The sequence below is a fragment of the Diadema setosum genome, chromosome 15 (assembly GCF_964275005.1).
Source record: "Diadema setosum chromosome 15, eeDiaSeto1, whole genome shotgun sequence".
NCBI classification, from domain to species: domain Eukaryota; kingdom Metazoa; phylum Echinodermata; class Echinoidea; order Diadematoida; family Diadematidae; genus Diadema; species Diadema setosum.
Window position 1 is genome coordinate 13,284,530 of NC_092699.1, and position 20,689 is coordinate 13,305,218.

A 20,689-nucleotide genomic window follows, 5' to 3' on the forward strand; every position below is an offset into this window, starting at 1 on the left:
CAGCGTCTTACTGTACAAATTGTATCTAAAGAGGGGGGAGACTAAAAGCTCGATTAAAAGTCGTATTTGCTGTTTGACAGGGCATGATGCAAATTTCATTCTGCATGTGTTGTATTTATTTTCTTGTCTTTCTTCTTTTTCTTTTCTTTATTTCTTTCTCTGATTTATCTTCTTTTTTTCACGGACAAATCAGACTGGATGGAATTAAAAAAAAGTAATATGTAATACATTCATGTCTTATGGAGTTATATTATCATTATCACTATAATTAAGCGTTTTTCAGAAATAGCCCTGATATTTTGTTATTTTGTTCGTTGTACACGTTTTAATACGCATTGCCTCTTTCAATAAATGTTAATTCTGACATAACAAGAATGTGCATAATCTGTTGCAATACTTTTCATCTTGTGTTCAGCTGTTTCGACCCTTACATTCATTTCAATACGTTGCTGAGGTGATGGATTCGATTTTGTTCGACCATGAGACCCGTGTAGAGGTGCGACGAGGGGATATTAAGACGTATGAAAACGCGCACGTTACTTTGTATAGGAATTACCATTCACAGTCACAAACATTTTTTTTCCCATTTTTTTTTTTTTTTTTTGGGGGGGGGGTATTTCATGATCACTCGTTGTACATGTATTACATTCCACTAGAATGTTTCAATAAAGAAATGAATGTACGAAACATTATATATCCTGTCAATGAAGTACACTTCAATCATTCTATTCAAATGTTCATTTAAATATCACGTACAGAAATTCACAGTCCCCCCCCCCCCCACCCAAAAAAAAAAAAGATATTTGTTTGATATCTTCACTCAATAAGTACACAAAACACAATGGCCCGATTTCACGAAGGTGGTACAAATGAAATCATGGTTTAAACCATGGACAAAAACCACGGAGCGCCAAGTGTGGCACGGAATATTTTGTTACGAAATTGGTCATTTCGTCGATGAAATGATTATTTTGTAACGAAATGACATCATTTTGTTACTAAATGAACATTTCGTCCACGAAATGACAATTTCGTAAACGAAACGGTCATTGTATCGACGAAATGACTGATTTCGTAACGAAATATTCCATGCGACACTTGGCGCTCCATGGTTTTTGTCCATGGTTTAAACCATGGTTTCATTTGTACCACCTTCGTGAATTCGGGCCAATAAGTAAGCCCACACAGAAAACATACAAAACACACAAACAAATACATCTGAATGTATGTTATCATAATATGCGTGTGTCTCTACTCTTGCCTATATGACCTAAATAATGTGTAATAATTGTTTTTAAGGTCTAATGAGAAAGCATACAATTAAGGCTAAGAACTACGGAAGTGGCAAACTGACTTGCCTGCGTCTTATTTTCTCGTTTTTTTTTCGACATAATGGACCCGTATTCATCTTTTAGAAAACGTGGAAGCAATATTGTTTTGAACACATCGTATTTACCATGTGGACATCAGGGAAAACTCTCGCACTCGTTTAGGTATGAATGAGTCAGTAAGCAGAACACAATCTGTTATGCACATGTATTTTCCATTTCATTTGTTGTACACTCTGAGTCATAATTATATTTTTGTGCCAGTGCACCAAACGTTTGGTTGTGTATCCAAGAAATATCAAAGTTGAAACTAGAAAAACACTCTTAGAACGCAGACCTTATTCTTCCGAAGAGATAAGTGATGTCCACGATTGCGCATGCATGCTGAAAATCGCCAATATAGAAGCCATTTATTTACGTCATCAGCTTCGAGCAGAGCACGCGCATTAGAGCGCGTATGCAAACCCCAAATACGCACTGCTTGAATTCCCAAGTACACTGGCAATATCTGCAAAAAGATAAAAACACCCTTCTGGAATACATTAAAATTCCTGGATCACGATCAAAATATCATTATCTGTTCCTTGTGTCATTATTTACTTTTCTTGCAGGTTTCATCCAAATCCGTCCGCAACTTTCTTGGATATTTTGCACACAGACAAACAACAAACAAACAAACAAGCAAACGCTGATGAAACAACCTCCTTCCTTGGCCGAGGTAATAGGGAGCTTTAGATTTGCGGCGCCGACGTTTGAGCTGTACGCGCTCCTCTTCCCCGTCGTGTTAAAAGTAGCTTTAGATTACGCGGAAACGAAACGTATAAAAAAATTAAATGGCGCCCCCTCCCCCCCCCCCCCCCAATATGTGTGCATGAAGTAGCTCCCTACGTCGTGAATTGAGCGGACGCAAAAATAGCACATAACGCGCAGTGAAAACTCAGTCTCGAAAGCTATAAATAGATCGACTTTGATACGCGATTCTGCGCATGTTCAGAATAAGTTTTCCCCTCTGAACGTCCCCGTCACGAAAATCTACAGCTTCCTAATAACTATGATTTACAATCGCTATAGGTATACAGTTGATGCATGATTGACACAAGAAACAGACACGAGATGCTTAAATTTTGGTATTGATCCGGGATTTTTTTTTTTTTACGGTTTTGTTATCTTTTAGCATATAGGGTTAATGAACAGACAAACCTCTCCCTTCCCTTTCTCCTTTCAACTATCCTATCTCTATGCAAGTCATCCCTCCCTCCTATTCTCCTTCCGATGTACATTATAATATTATGTTATGCTACGGGGGCTGCACGCAAATCAAGCTACGCTTATGCTGTAGCCCCTCTGTATTATTCATTGTAGTATGTTTTGTTGTACTTTTGCTGTACATTGTACACAGGCAATGAACAAGAAAATACTTATATATATTATCATATTTATGTTTGTAGATGAATGTGTATAATTATGTACAATGATGATACAGAAACCAATAAATCAAATCAAATCAAATCAACTTCGGAGCTCAAGCTCCGTGTATATACGAAGTTCCGTGACGTCAAATGACGCTTTGACTGAGGGGCAAAAACAAATCACATCATGTATTAAGTGCGTAGCTCTAGCGCGTGGTACGCGTACCTGCCTGCCTATCATAGGACGTGGGATGTAACACTTACGCGCTTGACCAAGCGTATGGGGGCCCAATACGGAGTTTTTGCCCCTCAGCATGGTTTGATGACGTCATTGGAGCCTCGTCAATAATAACTGAGGTTTGCACACGTACATTAAAGCTTTTGTTCTGTGCAAAGTAGTCCAGTCTGGCCCTTTGTGTAGGGGTGTCCTCAATTCCGACATAAAACATAGTGAGCTCCCGATTATGATCCCTCTACAAACCTGACGTAAGAGGGAGGCATACCAAACCCCTCCGAAACGCACAGTTTCGGAGGGATTTTTTTTGCTTACGTGATTTTTACGAGATTTTTTTGCTTACGTGACCGTGTATTTAGGCTTCCTAAGTTATTTTTTCATTTCTGTTTTTATTGTCATTATTTTTATTCCTGTGTCAGGTTTTCCTTGACCTGAGCAATGCTATTATAATCATTATCATCACTATCATTATCATCATGGTCATCATTATTATTATTACATCATCGTCATCATTACTAGCAGGAGTAGTAGTAGTAGTAGTAGTTGTTGTTGTTGTTGTTATCATTGTTATTATCACTGTCATTGTTACTATAAAACTGTACTGTTGCAAACAGCTTACTGGACTACTTATCTAATGGAAATCTCCAGTTATCTTTCACATGTCGTCAAAACTACAGATTCTTCTCACATTAATACGGAGAGGTAATTTCACACATGCCTCTTTGAAGTAGCCCATTGACCTATCGCGAGAACAAAGTACTGTGGCGAGACGCCACTTAACGAGGAAAAATCGATTAACTTTTATTCCGTAAAACTACTTCTGAAAGTGCGTATCACTTTTCGCCTCAAGCAATGGCTCCATCGTCTGTTTCTTTGTTTGCTGGAATATCAACCCCTCAAAATCAAGATTGGCAATGCAAGAGCGGGTTTGAAAAACGTTTTTTTTTTTTTTTTTTTTTCAAAGCTTTGCAACACTTTCATACAAACGTTTATGCGGGAAACGCATTACAGCAATGTTGCAGAAGAACTTGCAATCTTTGCTGTGATGTAGATATTATGACAAAGATATGGCCATGACACATTTAGTGTATTGTGGCATATTGTGTTTTATTGATCGCATATTAATGCGTTTCAGCAAAATAAAGTAATATTGTATGAGAAACTTGTTCAGAGATTTAAAAAAAAAATAATATCTATTGCAAAATTGTAAGCAATGGTAACAATTTGTCTCCGATATTAATTTCATCATTCACACAGGCATTGAATCTAAATCGATAATCTTATTCTCTTCTCACATCTACCACACTATGTCACTCGAAATTATATCTACATGATAGTCATTCTTTAGTCGAACATGATTCACTTAATGAATAAATATGACAAATATTAGAGCTAAGATATTCCATCAATACGCAATTAAAAAAAAAAAACCTGTGGTCAATTACGCATCTTTTATAACACTTAGAAAATGTATGGTGTGAAATCATAAAAACAGAAGTATGATGATACCAATAATTGTCGATGACGCTATCGTAATTATAACGTGGCTTGCTCGTTCGGTGTGAAAACTGCTCTTTCATGATATGAAAATACCTGTATTATCCATCCCAGATCACGGTAGTTGCTTGAATAATACTAAACCCAAGGAATTCTGAGACTGACCCATTTCTTTTCTGTATTCAGGTGGATCCAAGAGACTTTGTTAGGTTCTACTAACTGTCCACTCTTTACAATCTTGCCAGGAGATGATCAGAATTGGTTGCATAAAATAAAGGTCACCCGGCGCTATGCCGAATGTCGTAACGCGTTCTATCGTCATTTTGCTATGAACCATGTAGGAGAGCGTACATTTCCACGTGAGCTATAATCCACTCATCTCTGGCTACTGTCTGCTCGCCAGACATTGGAAGGCTACAAAGCGAATCACCAGAGCTGCAAGGAAATATTAAGACAGAACGTTGTCATGGTAACTTTTGATTACAGTAACAATACCAAGCAGTAACAGGTCTCGAAACAAAATCCCGGTGTGTCAATTATTCCTCGCAGTATACTTCCTAAACGCCAGGCTGCAACATTACGTTACAGGCGCTTTGATTTGAACGCGCCACTTAGTCCAAGCGATATCATTTTGACCAGACGGGAGAATGAAGCCGGCAAAGGACTGTAGCTGAACATTTGGCGGCCTGGTGAGTGTCATTATATTATTTTCCTATCAGAAGCAGCATGTTAATGCCGTTGCTCAACATTGTGGGTGTTTTGAGTAACCGCTCGTACGAGGCTTACAGTGCCGAATTTTAGCAGCAGAAGAAATAAAGAAGCAATCAAATTTATTATCATAATTTATTATGTCAATCCTGCAATTTTCCTCTGTTCTAATTGTTACATCAGCTAATGTGATGTGTACTTGTAACGGATTTGAACGTTTACGGTCAAACCTTTACATCCTTGCCAATTCACGGGCCACTTGTTAACAAACTGAATAAGAACATTTGCCCTCGACGGGATGTATCTCCGATTTCAATATTAGCAGCACACGGTCGTGTAAACCACAACCGCAGTGAAACTTTGAGGGTAAACATAGTATCCACACACTTTACCTTCTGCTACAAAAAGGTGAACTTGTAATGAAGAATTCATCTTTTGTTTGGTATGTGTATTTGCGTGCAATTATGTGTCTAAAAGTATCCTGATATTGACATATACGATTTAGATAAAAACCCAAAGGTAAAAAAAAAGGAAATTAACAGCGATCATCAAGATAAGAAGGGTCATTTTTGATATTCAATTCACGATGAGGCCTGGGTTTGTTTGTTCATTTGCTTTTTTATTTGTTTTCCAATTACAGAAAAAAAGAAGAAAAAACATATCGCCTTGCCCTTTATTAAAGACGAACACTGTCACTGAGTGTAAAACCATTTGGACAACATTAGCCATCCTTTATTACTCATTTTATAGAGCCCAAGACAGACATCAAGCTTAGGTTGGACATGTGCATTGCTCATCTTTCGTGAAACCCCCACGATTCATATTGCTTGTTAATGTAATAAATTTGTTTCCCCTCATTGGCTGTTTGTCAACTACAGTCTTCAGTCAGTCCGCAGCACCCGATAATTCGCTCGTATTTATTCAACTCGTATGCAAGCCCGCTCTAGGCTTGCATACGTAATGAGCTGCGTAAGGGGGTTTTGTCCTTGGGCTTTCGGCAACAAAAATACACCTTATGTTCACAAATTTGGTATCAAATTCAAGGAAAATATGTAAACTATCGTCACATGTTACTCAAATTATTGTAAATGAAAAATATCATAGCGTAATTTGAGCTTGAAAAATGATGAAAAAAGTAATTCGTGCAGTACACGTTCAAGACGTCAAAAAAAAAAAAATACCAGATTCACCTTGCGTCTCAATGAAAATGCTTTATTTGGTAGTCCATCTCCTAATCTTTGTATCCATGTAAATATCTTGACAATTTGTTGCTTAATCCGGTCAGGAACCAGTAAAATATACATCGATGTCAGTGCTGATCAGCTTAAAACCGTGCAATCTCAAGAGTAGGCTCTCTCATTGGACAGCGCTTGCATTCAGCGCTTGCATTACGTCATTACGCCGCTACATAACGGTTTCATGCCACTTGCGGTTTCTTGGCACGCGAGTAGTTCAAGCGCTGAATGCAAGCACTGTCCAATGAGAGAGCTCTTTCGCGCCACTGTACACTTTGTTTGGAGCATACTTCCGGCTTAGGAGTGAATTTTACAGACATTTCAAAACGGAAAAACTAGTATAAATCATGCTTGCGTCTCCTTGACTCCAATATATGATGAGCATCTAAGTTTCCTCTCTACGAAAAAGCCAAAATCAGAAACAACAGTTTCTTAATCCGGTCAGGAACCAAAAAAGAACTTTACACGACAAAATCTTCCGTGAAAAGCAGGTAAAATTTACGCAAATTCAACTGATTATATTGTCATGATAAGATCCGATGTTATACGCAAATTTAGTATCAAAATAAAGATCAAAGTCTGGAGAACAATTTACCGTGACTTGTAGCTATGACGAATGTATGTACAAGTCGCTACACTGTGAAAACCATAGCCCTATCAAAGTCTCGCAAAATCTCTCACGACGAGACACCTTTCGAACGCAAAGATCGTCAACGAGAGTGCTGAATAAATCTTGCCGGATCGGCTCATTAGCATACGTGCTGCGGACTGACTGTCTTGTATTGTGCCTGAATTCTTTCCAGCCTAACCAAATGCAATCACTAGTTGCTTAGGACCTTTTTTTTCTCTGTTTACTCAGGGCAATTCCAAAAACCCTGACATCTTCTCACAACGTCGCTATGGAGATTCACGCGGTGTTTCTCGTGGCTCTCTACCTCTTGATCCTCATCGTGGGCATTCCTGGAAACCTCCTCATCATTCTGATTACCGCCAACAGAAGTGTCAAAAAGAGCGTCCACGTGTTCATAATCGCCCTGGCCATGGCGGACCTCGTCGCCTGCTGCCTGGCCCCGTTTGGGATTCACTACTGGCTCTTCGAGAAGGTCTACTATTCCGTAGTCATGTGCAAGCTGTACATCTCAATAGCGTTCTTCGGGACGTTCTCGACGATGTTTCTAACCGTCGCAATCGCTTTTGATCGATATTTTGCTGTCTGTCATCCGCTTAAGGCCATTATGTCGCCGCAGCGGGCTTGCGTGGTGTGCGTGGCATGCTTTGTCGGAGCCCTATTTTGTGTCCCGGCGAGTACGGCGTTTGGTATCCGCAGGCTGGAGTTTGAGGTGTCTGTCTGTACCCTGACGGCTAAACCATGGCTCCTAGAAGTCGTGGGGGCCCTGATCACGTTAGCATTCATCCTGGCTGCAGCGATGATCATTGTTCTGTACGTGCACATGTGCGTCATGGTTCGCCGGCAAGCGCGATTTCACGTTCGTGTTGCTCCTGCTCCAGTGCGTTCTTCCCTCGAGGTCAGGTCCAGTAACAACCAACGTGCGTCCACCGTGGCGACGGTCTCTTTCCAAGTATCTCGACGGAGTGTACAGCAGTCGTTATCACAACCTGCAGACGACATATCCCAAACTGCCCAGGTCCAGACGTCCGAACAAGCAGACACCGCAGTTCCCGCTATTGCGCTCAGCCTGTCTCCCACGGAGATGGCGCCGCCGTCCGGTACGACAGCTGAAGCAGACAAACCAAAGCCGAGTGCTCCTCGGGAGATAGCAACAGCGGTCGACTCTCATCAGCCTTACAGTCAACTGCACAACAACGCCTCTCCGATCGTACAAGCCATGGCAAACAAAACGACCAAAATGTTAATTCTGTCCACCATGGTCTTCATTGTCTCTTGGCTACCCAACGTGGTGATCAAGGCCTTGCCAACATCACTGTATCAAGCGGTAAACGGACATCATCCTGCAGTCATTGCCTTCGTCCGTATCTTTGAGTATCTATTTTTAGTCAATCACGCTGCGAACCCTTTTGTCTACAGCCTCGTAAACGAGCGCTTTCGGCGCCTCTGTGCCCAGTACTTACAGAATTTGCGCCGGCGGTTTTTGAGCTACTGACAAAGCTGCACGCCAAACTTACTTCTACAACACTAACCTTCAAGAATACAAACAAACATAACGTCTTACAAATGAACTCGATGTTATGAACTCGTTGTTATGAACTCGTTGACGAAAGAATGTGTACATCTTTATGTTGTTAGCGTAAAATGCGCCACAATCAGTGCATTCTTAACATTATGTTCTTTTATCTGAAGCATTCAATGTCTGTGGGAGCAATGTGCATTGCGACGGATTATTGTGCTGTATGTATAAACACTATTATGCTGCACGTGAGAAAACTGCATATGGTTTGTACAAGAGCACTGATCTGTTATCAATATTGTTGTCTTGGGGTGGTATTCTCAAATCCTTCCTAAGAAGATTTTTCTTGCTTAGTCAGGGTTTCTTCCTAAGTGGTATTCTGAAAATCTTCCAAAGCGTCTTCCAAAGCTTCTTCGTAGCGTTGTTTCCTAAACTGGGGAAGAAACTCTGGAAAGCATACAAATGAAGATGAATCAAAATGTTTGGCTTAGGAAGGGGTTCGCATTCTAGAATGCACAATATGAAAGCATTTTAGGAATATTGTTAGGAAAGCCCCATGGCAACCCTGTCCTTAGTCTGGGCTCCGTCCCCTTTTCCTTGGTGCGACCAAGAGAGGGCGCAAATTTTCTGATTGCGATAATCGAGAGACTGCGCGCCCAAAGAAAAACCGGTATCGCAGTTCTCGGCGTATCGCAATCCTCGGGTGTCACGCCCTCATACGGCTTGTCGCGTACACTGAATCACCCCTACGAGTAAAAAGAGTCCAGAAGCTAGACTACCCTGTCCTAAGTACGTTGTTCAGATATACCGAGATGCAAAATATCGCGACAGGCGCTCGGCCATATCGGCGCAATAAGCACTCTTTATGCGCGGAATTAGCGTGAAAAATCCAAGGATAAGGATGACCTCATTGAGAAGTTCCTGGGGAAAAAAATCAGAATACCAGTTCTGTCTTTCCTAGGCATTTCCTAACGTTCTGACTCAGGAAGAAACTTGGGAAGAAACTTAAGAAGATTTTCAGAATACCACCCGCGATTTCTGGGTGCTCCTGTGAGTGTAAGGTTATTTTGTTGTTTGGGACAGGACTGTGAATTAGGGCACTGTCGTATGTATTAAAGCACTGTGTTGTATGCAAAAGGCTCTGAATTATCCAATGGGAGACCCCGAGTTTTGATTTTACCCCACAAGGATTACATCGGAAAACACCAAGTTTTTATACTTCGGCTGGCCTTAGATCACGATGCAAAGACAACTATTCTGGTTCCTATAGAAGAACAGTGAAAGGAAAGAGAGCAAGAGGAAGACCAAAGAAGATATGAGAAGACAACATACGAGACTGGACAGGCCTAAGGTTGAGAGAGGCACAAAGAGAGGCAGAGGGAAGGAAGGAGGAAACGGACTGTGATTAAGTGTTCTGCGGCGTCCCATAGGTCTCCTTGAATACGGGATATGTAAGATGTAACATGCAAGAAGAACAGTGCTAGCAAGAGAATATTATTGATCAGAGGGGTGAAGTTCAAAATGTGCACTTTCTTCAATATGTCTCCCTCTAACAAATGAAATGTCCAACATGTTTGTTGAATTATAGATCGGCAGTTGCTATCTTACAAATTTCATTTGTTAGAGGGAGACAAACTGAAGAAAATTCACACCTCAAGAACAGAGCTACATAATAATGAGGATTCCCATGTGGCTAAAGAAAAAAAAAAGCATTATACCTGCTGTCTTTGCTTGTGAGTAAAATGCTGCGTATCAGATGATCTGGTGGCTGAGTATTTCATTCTACATTTGACTTGCCACGTTAAACATCTTTGGGACTTGTCTCCAACTAAAATACAAAAATCAATTGATATGCTGACAGTCTAGTGAGGTTGTAATCCGACGAGCTTTAAAGAAGAAATCCATTCTTAAAATTAAAAAACAAACAAAAAAACAAATGAAAGAAAAATATTTCCTACAGAATGATACAAAAATGACAGGAAGATATAACATTTTGAAATGTCATATTTTGTTTGAAAACATTTCTTGACCAGTCCTTATTAATATTCGAATGAGCGAGTCGATGATGTCATACCTTCAAATTTTTTCATGTATGTTATATGTGAAGTTCGGAAAATTGTTATTTTTAGCTATTACAAGTAAAAGCATGTTCCCATACCAAGATATATGAGAGTTAGCATTCATTCTTTTTATTTTGAATATTCCCAAGGACTGGTCAATAAATGTCTTCCAAAATATGTGAAATTTAAAAATCTCATATCTTCCTTTTTTTATCCGATTTTTTGTCGTTTTTATCATTCTGTAAGAAATATTTTCTCTTTCTTTTGACGTTTATTTATTTTTTAGATAAATTTCCTCTTTAAACCGAGATGAAGCCACAATGAACTCACGATTCCGACATTATGACTGTCTATCGATTTTCCAGCAAGACTTACTTTGATAGCAGGGATGTTAAACTTGATAACGCTTCATTCTGCGAAGATTTTTGTTTTGTTTTGTTAGCATGTTGATCGATGAAATACCCGAAGAATAAGAGGATCGCATTGGCGTACAAGAGTTCGTGTACCTGAGTATACCTACTTACTATTCATTCTGTGATCATTCAGAAATCCAGCTGACAATACTGCGTAGATTCAGAAATCACAGATTATGCAAGGATTAATTTCTCATGTTTACTGATACTACGAAAGTTCTAAGTGTTCGTCGACCTATGACTGTGTAGTCCCGCCTCACATCCAGTTAGACCCCGCCAAAGACCAGCCGTTGCAGATGAGTATGGGCTATCCAGCCATCCTGTCAGATGGGGAAAAAACATACATAAATTAACACACAAGCTTTGTCTTGTAAGTGGTCCCTTCATTTTTCGCACTTTGTGTATTGTGTACTTCATTGCCATCACTTCAGTTTTCATGCCAATGTATACTTACTTTAAGGTTTCACAATTATTCTATACTCTCATCACTCTGCATTGATTTGATTATGAAAACTTATTCTTTCCTATACCAAAGAAAGTGTACTGAATGTTCTTGTCGAAAATGAAATAAAAATGGAATTGAATTGAACATGTGTGACCAAGTAAGGCAGTGGTGAGATTTAATGATTGTACTGAAAGGCAAGTGCTGCACTGTGCATTTGTATAGCATACGATGTACTTCTGGTTGATTACATAAGGGTCAAACTCAGTATTACTGCGATCATATTGTAAAATGTTCTCTTATTGAAGGAACGCTCTAAACTGCATACAAGAAATGTAGGCTCGTCATGTGTCGTAATCCCATCCAATGTTTCCAAGGAATATGGTCCTCTCAAAAAAATCTAAGTGTTTTTTAAATTCATTAGTTAGTATGCAAATGTCGAAAATGTTATCCAATTCTAAAGAGTCATTGACTTTTCTTTTCGTTTTTTCTGAACAAACCTTGATGATAGCGTGAGAGTATCAGTACACACAGATTAGTTGTGATGGAGGGGTAATTTTTCTGCAGGATTCTGTTACCATGGACACCAGTCGACGATACGACATCTTGAAATACCTATCTGGATTAGTTCGACGTCCATTAACAGATGTGAGATAGGTGTTTGTGCAGTAACGTTCAATTGATTTAAGGATTCATAGCAACCCCGGTGAGTTGAAAAAAAAAATAAAAGCCTATGCATTCCAGGTTCTGATTAGAGAAACCCAGTGAAAATATGATTATGAAAAGAAGTGAGCAGGAATTCTGATTGAGGAAGTAGGGAAGTGTTGAATTGAGGAAAGGAAAAACAGAGATAAAACAAAGTGAATAATGATGCTGATTTAAATGATGTGTATAGCAAGAGAATCTGATATCACTTATGACTTTTTTTAAAGAAAAAGTATCTATGACCTATATAAAAGAAGGATGCGGATTGGTGATTTTTTTTTTATCATTGCATTTTGCAATTTCGTATTCTCTGGGCATCTTCAGTATTGTGTTTCTTCATTTTTTTTTTCCAAAGAACTTTCTTATGAGTTGAAGCAAAATTGTGAGTTGTTAGGCACACTTTCATATTTCTCACACACACTATACGGCAGTGTTCCGTTAATATATTTTTGAATGCGAAAAAGTAACGTCTAACAGAGAAATAACTTACTGATGGATCACCACCAGATTGAAAAATAAAAACGGAAACGCAACATTTTAATTTGGCTGAATGTTATCATTTGTTGTATCTGAGAAAATACCAACAGACAATATTTAAAGACTGACGGTGGAGAAACGCAAAAGGCAGACATCGAAGAAGAAGTAACACAGTTTTGTAGGAAATAGGGGAAACACCTATTTTATAACCACCCTTGAAAAACTTAACTTGGACATGAATTGAACGTTATAATGCCTTAATATGATTACAAGCGATGTCTTACAATGATATACATCATCTCTTATAGGCAGTGGCACATTTTCTGCAGTGTATTACTTTCTTTCTTCTTTTTTTTTGGGGGGGGGGCATCTTAGTCTGTTATTCTCTACACTAGTCTTGAGAAGACAAAAAAAAAAGTGAACAGACAAATTAAATGGTTGTAGTACAAGACATGACAATGGGAAACTGGTATTCCAGACCAATTTTCAATAATTATAATAATGATATATGAATAATAATAATATTTCAAATAATTGATCTTACGCTGTACAGTTTTCTGCTTCCACTTTCAACAAGAAATATGCTACAATGATCTGGATATGCAGAATACCTATGTCTCCTCGGAACAGTCATAACTCCTTCCCTCAGCTTTTGAAGTAAAATTCAATGGTTTTATGAATCATACAAATGGCATGAGGATAATAGGTATCTCCAGTTTACATTATAAACTTGAAGTGCAAAATCATTTGATATACATATTTGACATAAGCAACAGCTCTACTTACACAACTCAAGACTGACCACAACATGGTTTTCACTTCTGTCGATACGGCAAGTACACATTTTTCTTAAATACAAGTACTAACCTGTCAAGGCATTCATTTTCAGAGGGAAGGACATCTCCAAAACTGCTCAATGAAGTATTAAAATACTTGAAAATCATTTCTTCAAACAAAATAAAACAAACCAAGCATTCAGTCTCTTAATGTAGCCTCTTATGTAATTACTGAAACTCTAGAATGTAAAATAAATGTCAATCAATTTCAAACTAGTCTCCCTTCATTAATCATCGTGGAAAACAAGAGAATAGCTTACAGCAGGGTTAGTGCAATGGAAGTCCATATCTCAGAGGCTCCTTCGCTGATGTTGGCCCGGTGTTTCCAGCATCCGTCAACCATGAATTCAATGGCTAGTCGTTGACCACATCTGGTACTTTGCAATCTGGTGATCTGCACCCTCTTCGTGTGACAGAGACTGTACAGCTATCAATATCTGTCTTTGTTCTCCAAATGATGATCCCTACACCGAGTTCCTTTAAATCACCATCACTCCCAAAGAGCTGTCATGTCCATACGTCTTTATCTGGAGGAAAGTATGAAAACACAAGGTTCAGAAATTGATTTAGAACTCATTTCCACAAGACAATGTGCAGTTCTTTTTGTCCACACAAATACTAAGTGAGCACCAATACAAAAGCTAGTAGGCCTAATTACTTTTTTAGCTACATCAGCATATTTAGAAAGACCCAAAGATGATCTCTGCCAAATTTCAATACCTAAGGTCACCTTTAACTTTCATTAAAAACAATGTTGAAATATAGTACCCGTCATCGTCTGCTACAAGGGGAATCGATCTCCATGATGTGTGAGCACGCTGATCTTCAGCTAGAAGTGTGATGTCACAGTGGACTAACACTTAAAAGAAAACTGTACTGACATTTTCTAATGGTCTGATAATTCTAATCTACATTTTTTGATGCCTACTACTGGAAAGAGAGGATTGTAAAACCCAGGATAAGCCTGCAATGCTTTTTTGAAAAAAATGAAAACGAGCATGCCATGGAACGATCCACACAATTTGGACTACGTCACAGGTGCTCTTGGTGCACAACTCCGACATTAGCAAGACGAACTACATAATGCCAATTTACTGATGAAATCTCACACGAAGTACTGCAAAAGCTGTTATTTAGTATAATTGCAATATGGAGCTATAATAAACATGTTAAACAATATCTATTAATCTTTAAAAGCAATCTCTTCAACAGCTTTTTATCTAGATAAAACTTGTGGGGAAATTCCAGATATGCAAAATGAAATTGGCATCGTTATCCGAACGTGCTGCCCATAGAAGACTGTGTGTAAGTAACGTTACGCATTGATGATCATGATTGAGCGATGGTTCGCCAGTTCAACCTATCTAACGTAGATGAGGGCTGAGTGAATCTAAATCCAAATGTAGATAGACTCTCTTCAACGGCTCTCTTCAACGGCACGCACGATTTACACTTAGTGAGATGAAAACGGTACCCAGTACACATGGACTCTGAAATACTAGAACTAGGACTATGACTACTGAGCAGTCAAGGAGTAGGTTCTACGTGGCAGTCCAAGTTTTGATGAGTACTAACCGTGTTAGGCCTACACTCACTCACCGTCGACATTGCAGCTGTAGGCCCTATGTGCACAGCGCTAATAAGGCACATCGTAACGTTACATACCCCTGCCGCCAGAACTTGAAGAAAGTCCAGACGAAAGTCCAGACTCAAGATCTAGATCTGGACCCTTGTCCTGCAGGCACTGTTGTTCCTGTGCTGGATTTTTCAGGTAAGGTATCTGCTTTATGGATTTCCGATGTTTTGTAGTCGAGATTAATCTCATACTAGTGGTGTTATTTACACCAAGGACTGATGTTAGATCTAACAGTTTGTTTCAGTAGGCCTACGTACTAGGACCCATATCGCGGAAGAGTGGCGTGACCACGTAGATTTTAACACAGTGTACGTGTCGCCGCTTCGCGATCCCAGCGCTGGTGTAGGTATAGTGCTAGCGTACTGTACTTCCGTATCCATGTAGATATCTCAAAATTCACCTTGCCAAATGGCACCAAACTCACAGGAAATACGTTATGATTCATATCAAACAGCTCACGTTAATTGGAAACAAATCACATGTCGGGAAGCGTAAGTGTAGATGTCGACTTTCCTGTCGGCGTCGCTAAAAATAATCTGCTCTACGACTAACACGAGTGATTGCGGCCAGGCCCTACCTAGAGTGTCTACCTGGTGCGCACGCACAGACTGAAGTTAGCCATTTAATATCATGCGACAAATCTTTCAAGTAATCTGGGGCAATAAATAAATTTACAAATTATTTGTGGTAAGTTGAATGAAAAATGTAGTTCCTATATCACACAAGTTGCAAAAATCATTACACTTTTGAGTTTAGTTCTCGCGTAAATTCCCCGTTCGCACAGTACTAGTCGGCTAACTTCAGTTCTAGATTGTGCATCTTGCGTTCGCCAAGATCTCTCGCGAAGAGTGAGTTTTTTTTTTTCGAGTGACGACTTGAAAGTCGACGTCAATATTGATACTTCTCGATTACTGATTTCGTTCAAATATAAAAGAATACTTTGGAATATGCTATGAAGCATATCCTGTAATTTTGGTGCGATTTGGTTTAGTGAAATGTGAGATATCTACATGGATAGAACAGTACACAAGCGCCGCCAGCTAGCTAAATTAGGCCTAAGCGTCGTCTGCTACTCGATACGAATTAACGCACGCGTATGCGAGCACTTGTAATCAGTAATAGTGAGAGCACCTGTGACATCATAACATCCGGGCTCGTCAGCTCATTAGCATAATTCTCACCTAAAAGGTTCCATTTTTAACATTAAATTACGGACTTAATCGTTATGAAATTTTGATTCTGTTTGCACCGCTGGGTCTTTTAGAATTAAAAGAACAACATATAAAAAAAATAAAAAACCGGTAAAATGTCCTTTTAACAGTACATGCATCGTACTTCTTAGGTTACCTAGTACAGTAGTAGATGATCGCCACGCATGACGTGGGAGTGTACGTGGTATTCTCCCAGCTGTTTGGACGCTCGAATGTAGTGGCAAATTAAAAGTCCTTTTTACTAGATACAGTGTATATAATGAACAATAATCATAAATGACCAAATTTCACCGTTTTTTATTACCGTACTGATCGAGATCACCATCTGGCAACACAGTGTCAGTGATTCGGCCGCCAACTCAATAGCAATGTAGAGTACGTGTCTAGCGCTAGGCGCTTCTAAATCTATTGCTTTAATTAGCACAGCTTAGTAACAGTTAATAGTATAATTGCATAAGTTCGATCTCTACACTCGACTACAGACTTGTACAGTAATCTCTGTGTGATGATATGCTTGATATGTCAATTCAATGACTAACGTTTCATTCATCACTCATTTTTGGAAATCATAACTGGTCTATTTTGTTTGAAAATGAGTTTCTAAAAAGTTAAAGACTTTATAGTCCGCAAATAGTTCAAGCCCTAGATCCCAACGTGTACAATTAAAGACTCAACGTATTATCAGATCCCAACACCTAACAGTTGAGTTTCGGCCTCGGATTCTAACGTTAGCTGTTCGTATAAAGGCGTTCTGCGACCAGCCCCATAGCTAACTGTGTATAAGGAGCGCCCCGGGCCCGAGGTTATTCGTAAGGTAACTTAGAATAACTAGATGGTCGTTTACGGAGAGGTAGACTAGCCCGTAATACTGGAAAAACTCAACAAGTTATAATTAGATCGATCTATGGTTTGCTTACCTTCAAAAATGTGAATAATATCTCCGCCCCACTCAATTTGAAGACAGAAATTTTCTCACGTCCATCACGACATCCAGGCTCTGATCCTCACGATTGCACACGCACGTAAATCTGTGATATCCTATTCTATGCATAATACACGCACAGCTAGCACACACCACGCAATTGCACACAGTCCCACTACGCACAGGCGACGCGTCGCTCTTCAGGTAAACCTGCCCGCGCCCAAGCCAGGGCAAATTGCGGCTGGTGATTGGCTTAGAGTAAACACATGACAGGGGAATTCTCAACTTCTATTGGCCTAGCCAAATGCGTTTAATTATGTATTCACTTGGAATTCACTCGGCTTAATTTTCACTCGGAATTCACTCGGCGAAAAGGTTTCACACAAATTTCACTCGTTAAAAGAGTGAAATTCACTCGACAACGAATGAAAGTCACTCTTAGTCGAGTGAAATTTTATTCACTCCTTCCGAGGAGTGAATTATTCACTCGAAATTTTTTAGAGAGCCTATATGGAGCATTGGGCCGCAGAATAGAGCGGCTGTTTACTATCTTTTTTATGAGTGAGTCATATAGCAAATGAAGATCAATTAAACAAAAAATCGTCATTGCTGGCAATTACAATTAAAAAATAATCAAATGTTGAGTTTGATTTCCTTTGAAAGTTCGTGTATGTCAACGGGTCAAATATACCATTCGTATTGTTTTGCGTGTGGTTGATAACGCAATAACGGGGAAACATCGTATTGAGGTTTTATATGACGCACAATTGCTATCTATGTCCAACTTTTACGAAACTTCCACTGTACACTTTCCTTGCTTGTAATTTGTCTATTATTAGCGTCATTGCAAAGTGGTATTCTCCTTCTACATATCATTTTGCCTTTTTTTTATCCCCACCGTAGTCATCATGCAAAGTTATATAATATAGAATGATAAATAAATACGATGCATAAGATATCATTATATTCTACCATTCATTGTTTGATTATTCACACACACGCATCTACACACACACACACACTTTCATATGTATATCATAAGATATATTGTGTATGGTATATATTATATATATATATATAAAAGAGAGAGTGTATTATACATACATACACACATACGTATGTATGATTATATTGTATATATAGATATAAATATATATATATATATATATATATATATATAAATATATATATAAAATTATATATATTATATAGTACAATAAATAGTAGGATGGAAGGCGTTGCTTTATTAGTGACTCATATACATGTATGTATGTATATATATATATATATATATATATATATATATATATATGTATGTATATATACAAGTGTGTGTGTGTTTGCATGTTTATTCCCTGTCAACAATTTATTCAATGTCTCTCTAATCGCTATTGTATTTCTTCTTAGGTCATAAAGAATCCGTCAGCCTATGGACTGATTGAATACAGACCTCAATATAAAGTTAGTCTGATTCGCGAATTCTATGGGAAGCAAATTCAAATCCCTCTTCTAATACGTTTTCATGGTCGAGTGGAAGCCAGTAGACGCGTTGCCATTATCTTAGAGTGCACACTTGGACTGCGATCAACCGTGCAATTTGATTATCAAAAGTCGTCTCCCGATAAAGGAACCTAATCCACCCAGTCAATTTACCTATCTTATATTGATCTTTCCCAATAGTGTTCACGAGTTTGAATGCATGGACAATTGACGAAGAAAACTCGTCATCTCTTATATTCGACGCTGACTTTGAAGAAAGCGAAGCAAAAGCCTCTGAGGTATTCCGGAAGGGTTGGCAGCCACATAGGTTTCGACAAAAAGTTCCAATTCCAGCAAAAAGAAAAAAAAAAAGGAACAAAAAAGTTGACAACATAATCTAGTCTGCCACGTAAGACCCTTGAGAGTTTCGGGACCGTTTCATGATCTTTACTCCAAAAAAATGCAGAGTAAAATCGCCACTCATGATAAAAACATTAATTCGCGAAACTCGCGAAATTCGTGAAACAGATTGTTCAGAGAACATTAACCATTGTGATTGTATTGTGAAAAAGGAACAATGGCTGCAGTGCAGATGAACAAGTATTATTTATTATAGTATTGAGGGAAAATCCCGTCTTAAAACTGGAAGATGATATACGTGAAGGATGAGCTAAACGAAATTTCTATACATCTCAGAATAGTCCATTATGAGATAAATAAAATCAAAACCTTTCTCAGTGCTATCTCCCTTGTTATATTATAACAAGACATATTATTGAAGTAGGGTTAAAGATATTCCGCAGTTTATTATCGCTTTCTGTGCTATTAAACAGCTTTCACCACAAATCTCTCAACTTGACAAGAATGTACTAAATTCTTTTTGTACATATATATGTATATATATATATATATATATATATATATATATATATATATACAAAAATTGCTAGGCTCGTAAGTACTATGCTGGGTTAAATTCTGAGACTAGATATGTCATAAAAGGTGTACTATTTTCACGCTCCAGGCACTATTTCTTGTACTATTTCAATTGTGGCGGATTTAAAGCGCACATAATACACCTGTGTATTTGGCGTAAAAATAACCCCAAAATATTATTCAAACAAACTCACTCCGCTGAAGGGGAAAGGGAGTGTTCAGGTGGCATAATAGGCAACAACGACGGCAACAAAAACAACAACAACAAAACCCATAATAACGCTGAAGTAGGGAATTAAGCATTATGTGATCAATGGCGAAAATTCCATTTATGATGGACGCATGTCCCGCATGCTGCTGAAGCAAGCATATACCGTCACATCCTGAAATCCAGTATGAAGGTAACTATGCTCTTTAATGCTGAGGAGATACAAAGGCTGTGAATACAGTCGTCTACCAAACATCACGACACAAACGGTTCAACGTTACGGAAAATAAGACCTACAACAATGTCAGGCAGTTCAGCCGAATTGCAGAGCTGCCTGTTATTCACGTTGTGAGAGGTCTCTTTGGAAGGACTTCCAGGTAAGTTGAAAACTTACTCCTTTTCGTAAAATTTAATCCAAACGCAAACAAAATCATTGGTACATGTGTTCCAATGGTTATCATCTAAAAGGTAAGTCTAATAGTGATACAGCTTTCCGGTACATGGAAAAGTAATGACTTCTTTAATTGTTATTGTTCTCAACATTCTTTTGGGTTTTTTTTTTTTGTATTTTGTCTGTACTTTGTGTTTCCTATTGATCAAGCCGACAACCTAGCCGTTGCTATTTTGTCCATCGCTGTGATAAAGAATGATGAAAAAAAAGCCTGTGTACATTTATTGCAAAGTTTAACTACCATAAGTACACTATGTCGTGAAACCATTAACAAACATGTTACATCACATGACACGTCGTGTTAATAGTAAGAATAATCTGCCAGTGGTAACTTTGGAAAAGTTGGAAACACAC

The 20,689-nt window shown here is 38.6% G+C and overlaps 1 protein-coding gene across 1 annotated transcript; it reads left to right on the forward strand.

Moving 5' to 3' along the window:
• The first annotated feature begins 7,311 nt into the window (after positions 1-7,311).
• On the forward strand, positions 7,312-8,535 carry LOC140238547 (uncharacterized). The gene has a single exon (XM_072318449.1). It carries the CDS (start codon positions 7,312-7,314, stop codon positions 8,533-8,535), a length of 1,224 nt encoding a protein of 407 aa, XP_072174550.1.
• The last annotated feature ends 12,154 nt before the right edge of the window (positions 8,536-20,689 follow it).

Coding starts and splice junctions, on each gene's coding strand:
- LOC140238547 (XM_072318449.1), top strand. CDS start 7,312: ATGGAGATTCACGCGGTGTTTCTCGTGGCTCTCTACCTCTTGATCCTC.